The following is a 7,503-nucleotide window of genomic DNA, read 5'->3' on the forward strand; positions in this document are numbered from 1 at the left end:
GAACCAATCTGGAGAGGCATAAATTGAATCAAATCCTGATCATTTTTCTTTCCTTTTTGCAAAGGTAGTCAAGAAAACATCTAACGTTCCCATCTTAAAAAATGGTTTCATTCAAATTACCAGTTGCCATACAGTCGACTGCAGCTTGTGGAGACCCCGTGTACCTAAGGATAGAACTGTGCTCCACAGGGTTTTCAATGGTTGATTTTTCGAAAGTAGATAGTTAGGCCTTTCTTTCAAGGCACCTCTGGATGGAATCGAACCACCAATCTTTCAGTTAGCAGCTAACTGCATTAATCATTTGCATCTACGGACTCCTAACTCAAATGACATTTTATTAAAACAGCAAAGCCTCAGGAACACAGCTACCAACCAGCATAGCTGGGTATACTGACAGTGCAGGCAGTGGCCACCTTATAGGTGGATTTCCTCTCAGTAATTTTAATAAGTCAGTTGTTTGCTTGTTCTGTGGAGTGAGGGAAAAGGAGAAAGGGAAGGCTGCACAGACAGAAATGGGCAGCCTGTGCTCATCTCCTGATGTACAGGAAGTCACTTGTCAGGTTCTCAGAGGGCCACCCTCTGGTAGTGACCCAGCACTAGACGTGATGGCCTTGCTGCTTAGACCCCAGCCTAAGGAAGAGGACTGGGACACCAAAAATTGAATATCAGAAATAAGTTTTAAGGAGGGGTTGGTATCTTAGGGCTGGAGAAGAACAGTAAGAAAAGAGAAGTGAAAGAACAGATACATTTTCTTCCATTCCCATCATACTCCCATCCCCCATTTCTTTTGCCCCTTCCTCTCCAGGTAGTCCTCTACCTTTTCTCTCACCTCCAGTAAGCAGCCCTGGTGGTGCAACAGTTAAGTACTCAGCTCAGACCCACTCAGTGGCTCCACGGGAGAAAGACCTGGTGATCTGCTCCTGTAAAGACTACAACCTAGAAAACCCTATGGTGCAGTTCTACTCTGTCACGTAGGGTCACTGTAAGTCGAAATCGAGTTAATGGCACCTAACAACAACCACCACCACCAATAAGGTATCTAACCTTGCTATTTATGTTTTTTAGGGATTTTTAGCACCTTGCTTTCCATACTCCCCCCTTGAATATCTAGTAAAACATCTAGTGAGCTGGTTTGAGATGGTACTAAAGTAAAAACAAAATACTCCCTTCCTCCCATCCCCACCCTCTGAGCCTCATAAATGTTATAAACCTACTGGACCAAAACATAAAATACTTCTAGGCTGAACCAATCTCATATTTCATTTGGTTTAATCCCCCACTCCACCACGGGAAATCCACAAATATTCATTTTCACAGCCAGCATCAGGTTTAGGTGAGAATAATACTATTGTATCATTATAGGTAATATTCTCATCCACTGACAGCACTCTCAATTTAAAAAGCCGACTTTTTACTTTAAAGACTGCGCTTGATAAGAAATAAACGCATACCAGATATGTGTATGATTACATAACCTAGATTTAATGTTCAAAGAAAAATTCGTAAGGTTATATACATCCTTGGGGTAAAAAAACAAAACCAAAAAACCAGGAGATAAGATCGAATCATTTTCATTGTTTTGCAACCTACTGCAATATATTTCTAAGTGTTATACCTTCTCATATCATCTTCCCTTTAAAAAGCTTTTCAGAATGCTTACATGGAAACAAAAGAGATGTTATATAAAAGCTGGAAATTTTGGAGAAAATGCAACAGAAACGTGAGGCAGTTTTTCAGGTCTTTTTGAGCTAAAGAAAAGCTGATGTTAGTTTTAATATTAGCTGGAGGAGATCTTTTAGCTGAAAGCAAAATAGGAAATAGGAAATCACACAAATAGGGAAAAAATGCAAAAGGGGTCTGCCAGGATTGAAGCCTAGCCTTTAGCAAACAGAGTAAGAAATGATTTTGCTGCACAAGGAAAAAAAGTCTGTTTAAACATGTGAAGGTATTTCGTACATGTTTTTCCAGAGCAGATACTAAAATAAAACTCCACAAGTAAGCTCAAAGGAATTAAAATAAAAGTTAAAGGAAAAAATACAAGACATTTGACTATTTTCATAAATATGATGAGGAGAAATCACTTAGGTTGACAGTATTTGGTTTTGTTCTTATCCTAACTGCACTGTCCTAGCTGCCTTAAATGCCTTCCAGAACAATCAAGGGCATAAATAAATAAATTCATAAATAAATAAATACAAAGACAGCGTCTTCCTGTTAAATGCCGTCATTGAAGACAAAAGAAACATCACATTTTAAATTTTGAATAAGGAGACTGTGCCAGATAGGTTTTGGATAATTTGATTTTACTTACGGTGGTTTGGAGTTTCTCTACATAGACTGCAAAGTTGCAGAAAAATTACTTGGGGTGTTTGTTAAAATGTAGATTTCTAGACTCCACAGCCAAAGATTCTTATTTAAAAGGTCTAGGATCCCAAGAATCTGCATTTATAAAGAAGTCAACAGGAAATCATAAATGCATCTGGAGATCATGCTTTGAGGAAACTACTCCCTAAAATAAACTGTCTCCCTATTACGGAGTTTAAAGTTTTTATTTTTTATTTTTAGCAAAACGTGTGGATTTCAGAGCACAAAGGAACCTCTAAATCCACTTTATACTTCTGATCTGCAACCTTGTAACCTTAGGTACCAAATGAATTATCCTAATGGAAATTATCTGTTCAGTAGTGATCAAAACTGTTTCTACAGGTTTTCAACACGCCACGCCTGATAATGCTGTAGCTACAAATGGTTGTAAAACGTACACAAAATGTTTTCTTTAATATAACCGTACAAAAGAGATGCTACAAGAATCCTTCACAAATGCTGTTTCAAATTCTGTTGAACTTGCTTTAAAGGCTTATGAGACAGTTTAAAAGATCGGCAAAGAAATAATGTATATTACTTATAAACATTTACTACTGTATTTAAAAAATATATTCTAATTTGCTCTCATCACATTTGCTATCAGCAGCTCTCCAAGCTGTTTGCATAGGAAGCTCCTCATGGGCTCCTTTAACATTTAAGACCCATGACTGGGAATTTCCTCTACAACCTCTTTTCCTTATCTCTTTCATTCCTCTCTTTCCCTTGAGAACTAACCCCATTCCCCCTATCCATATGTACATACACCTCTGTGGGTGAGACATAAACTTTTGTTTTTGCCTCCTAGCAACTGCAAATTGATTTTCATTCATCCCCAAGATGAGCATTTCTGAGGGAACAGTTTGTGTCAGGCACTGTGCTAGGCACTAGAACCCAAAGATGAAAAAACATAATTCCTATTCTAACATGGCCCACAGTTATGTGGAAAGAGTCAGATGAACAAACAGTTACAATACAAAGTGTTATGTGCCATTATTAACAGGGAGACTGCTAATAACAGAGAAACTCTGGTTTTTTCCTCAGCAAATTAAAAACAAGATATTGGAGAGCTCCAGTAATGCACAGCAAGAATATCAACGGCAAAATAAAATCCGAATGATGGAAATCCGGAGTAAGATGCAATAGGGATTGTTTCTGAAAGTAACATTTAGAGCCATTTCAGTAGGCCAACAACCTGATACATTGTTGAAGTCTAAGTGAGCTTGTACTGAAGGGCAAAGAACTGGTTAGTTAGCACCCACCACTGGTGACCTCATAAATCACAGGACTTCATGTTTGAGGTCTGGGCAAAGAGAGGGTGAGTGAGGCAATACCCAGATTCTGGCTAACATCTCTGTCCTCCTTGTAGGCAGAATGATCCAGGGAGGAAAGATGTCATTAGTTAGTACTGAAAGTCAATCTTCTCTAATCAATCTAGACCCAGCAAAGGGAGAGTATATAAACCGGTGGGTGTCACACACAGAATGATCTCAAAGTGACTACTGCATTTATTCAGACACTGGAGGCTTTCCAAACCTTGACTGCGTTACAGGAAATCTTTTTATACATAACCATCTGGGAAAGTCTGTAGAACATCCAATACATTGCATTAGCTAAAACCAATGACTCCTTCATATCTATTATGTCTCATGGATTTTCACGTGACTACATTTAAGTAATATTTTCCATTTTCTAAAACTATTCTCATGTTAGAGTCAGAGGCAGAAAGGAAATCTCTTACCTACTAGTTCACAAGAAGAAAATACTTCATGTTTACAAAGGAAGACTATTTCTTTGATAAATAACTTTTATAATATTTAGTATTTATTAGAATGAAGCACTTTAAGATGCTACTGGCATGTTTTTATAACATGCCTATACTTTATCACTGAAGTAGAATCTTTTTACTTTTTAAACAAATTTAACTCAATATACATTTCTTGCAAACCTACTCTGCATCAGGTATGGTACCACCACAGGCATACAACAATGAATAAAATACATATCTGTCTTCAAGGACTTGCAGTATCTTCAGGGAGAGCAGGGCCAGATTGAGGCACGTGACGGCCCTAAACACTGATAACCTGTGGTGCCCCCTATTGGGTGAATGTAGCAAGAGTTAGACTCGACAGCCCATCCCCACCTCTTGCTTATTAGAAAGAAATAGTATACTCCCAAGAGACCTGCTGAGATAAGGAGTTTCAATTACGTGGGAGGGGACTGTAGGAGACAGATGTCAACAAAGGTGCTGAAGTGGTAGGGGGCTCATGGCTTAAACAGCCTCGCCCATGAGCACCTCTGTGACCCTGTGTGAACTTTATTTCAGGCGGGCACATTCCGGCACCAGAGCTGGTATCAATTCATTTAGTGCCCTGCCAGTTCCCTTCCACTGCATTTTTCACTTCTCCTTGTGTCCTGTCTGCTTGACATCTATGAGTCTTTGTTTTGGGCAACTGGTGCCTCCGTTCTGTTGATGCCCTAAGCACGTGCTTACCTTGCTCATTGGGTAATCTGTTCCTAAGGAGGAGTAAGAGTTAGACATCGCAACACAGTGGCAAGTGTTATTCCGGAGAGGTGGGCACAGTGGTGGGTGGCCCAGTGTTAGGGGAACACCATGGAGCCTAGGGGGCTGAAGGATGCTTCACACAGATGGTGGCAACTGAGCTGGATTTTAAACTGTGAATGGGATTTCACCACATATGAAAAGGAAAGACCTCCCCAACAAAGGGAGCATGAGAAAAAATATGGGATTCAAAAGGGAAGGAGTCTTTAGGGAACAAGTGGTATTTTGTGGGGCTGAGACACAGGGGAGTGAGACATAAAAGAGAACATTGAGACAAAGGGTTGAAGCCAGAACAAAAAGGACTTTATCAGCCACAGTAAAGGAGTTTGACCTGTATCCCATAGGAAGGACAATATTGAGTCCTGAAGGTTTCTAGGGAAGAGTGTTACAGGACCCAATCTGTGTTTTAGGAAGACAAGTGTGGTGGCTGACAAGGGATAATAGAGAGCAGGCAAGGAGAGCAGCTAGAAGGCATTACAACAGCTCAAGCCAAGAGACTGTTCATGACACCTGACAGGGTGGCTCTGTGCTCTTAAGTTACCATAAACATTTTTTTCACATGTTCTCTAGTTATACATGAGTTTTACCCCTTCAATTATAAATCAGTGCCGATACTTACTTTTTCCTACCCAAAATATATCTGTGGCTTATAAAATCACATTGCACATGACAGCAAACATTTAGGTAAATACTTAGAAGATAATCTCTTACCTGAACAAAGCTGTTCCACTTTTGTGTAGTTTAAAGATACTATGTCGTTAACCCATGCAATGATGTCATGTCTGCTCATAGTCTCTTGGGTTATCGAGGTAGAATACACATTGACTGCCATTCCCCAGCTAGGAGAAAAAAAAACAAAAAACAGATGTTTATTTACCTATAAGGAAAAAATTAATTCAGAAACATAAAAGACACCTACTGAAGGTCAGGATCCCTGGCAGAGCTCTAAGGGAGGTAAAAGTTTTGCTTTGGTTAAGTGCTTTACCTTCGCTTTCTCTATATATATTCTACGTATTTGTCATAATATGACTAAATTTCACGTACTTTTCACGTAGGACCATTTGACATCTCCCTCAACTAAACCCAAAAGTTCTTCTGGTTCTAGGATTTCCAACTTACAATGCAATTTAGAGTCTCACTTTTGTCCTTAATTCCATGTAGGATATTAAAAAGTTATCGGGTTTACAGCAGTGTACACCAGAATAAGTTTTTAGTTTTATAAATTTCATAGCTTACAAGTACTTGCAAACCAGCACCTCCTCCAGTCTGCTCATCTTTGAAAATATAAATGGCAGCTCCATTGTAACTAGCTGCTCAGGTTATAAACACTGACAGCATCCTTGACTCCTCTCTTTCCCTCATACCTATATCAGTCCATAAGCAAGTCTTCCTGGCTCTACCTTTATTTTCAGAAGCTGCCACCTTGACCCAAACTTCCGTCACTCTCGTCTGGAGTTTTGCAATTATCTCCTAACTGGTCTCCCAGCTTGCACTCTTGCCCCTACAGCCTATTCTCAACACAGCAGCCAGAATGATCCTACTGACATGAATCAGATCCCTTCCTTAGTTCAAAGCTGCCCATCTCACTCAGAGTAAAATCCAAAGTCTCATCAGCCTTATAAGGCCTTATATACTTTATTCCTAGACATCTTCTCCTACTACCCTTCTCCGATCCTCCACTCCATCATCACTGGCCTCTCCTGGCTATTTACTGAACACTTTAAGCTCACATCTGCTTCAAGGCCTTAGCACTGCTGTTGCTTTAGCCAAGGACATTTCCCCCTGTAGAAGTTCTTTAAACATTCTGCATATTAAACCCTTCTCCAATACATGGTTCCCAAAAATTCTATCCCATTCTGTGGATGACTTTTCACTTTGTTAATAAAATCCTTTGATGCATAAGAGTTTTTAATTTTGATTACAGCTCCCTCACTCCCTCGTTTCCTTGAGGTTCCATTTAACATGACCTCATTAGCAAGGCCTCTTCATCATTCTCTATTCCCTTACCCTTTTTCTTTCCAAAGACGTACATGTAAACTCCCTGAGAGCAGGGGTTATGTCCATTTTAGTCTCTGTTATATCCCTAGTGGCCAGCACAGTGCCAGACACAGAATAAGTTTTTAATAAAAATGATGCTATTCAATATTGTACTGGAAGTCCTACCTAGAACAATCAGGCAAGAAAAAAAGATATAAAAGCTATCCACATTGGGAAGGAAGAAGTAAATCTATGAATATTCTCAGATGACATGATCCTATATACAGAAAATCCCAAAGAATCCACAAGAAAGCCACTAGAGCAAATAAGTGAATTCAGCAAAGTGGCAGGGTACAAGGTCAACACACACAAAAAAATCATTTGGGTTTCTATATATCAGCAAGGAGCATTCTGAAAGTGAAATTAAGGAAACAATTCCATTTACAATAGCATCTAAAAGAATAAAATACCTATGAATAAATTTAACTAGGGAGATGAAAGACTTGTACCCTGAAAACTATAAAACATTGCTGAAAGAAATTAAAGAAGACCTAAACGAGTGGAAGGACACTCCACGTTCGTGGATTGGAAGACTTAACGTT

At 39.3% G+C, this 7,503-nt stretch overlaps 1 protein-coding gene across 6 annotated transcripts in view; it reads right to left on the reverse strand.

Annotated features, from left to right (window-relative positions):
* MAPRE2 (microtubule associated protein RP/EB family member 2) overlaps window positions 1-7,503 on the reverse strand; it is a 170,764-nt gene that overhangs the window by 79,764 nt on the left and 83,497 nt on the right. For all 6 annotated transcript variants that reach the window (XM_023741166.1, XM_023741167.1, XM_023741168.1 and 3 more), the window contains one exon: window positions 5,636-5,763. In XM_023741166.1, coding sequence (XP_023596934.1) covers window positions 5,636-5,756 — 121 coding nt within the window. In that variant the 5' untranslated portion in view covers window positions 5,757-5,763. The remainder of the gene's footprint in view (window positions 1-5,635; window positions 5,764-7,503) is intronic.

The sequence above is a fragment of the Trichechus manatus genome, unplaced genomic scaffold (assembly GCF_000243295.1).
Source record: "Trichechus manatus latirostris isolate Lorelei unplaced genomic scaffold, TriManLat1.0 scaffold00175, whole genome shotgun sequence".
Classification (NCBI taxonomy): domain Eukaryota; kingdom Metazoa; phylum Chordata; class Mammalia; order Sirenia; family Trichechidae; genus Trichechus; species Trichechus manatus.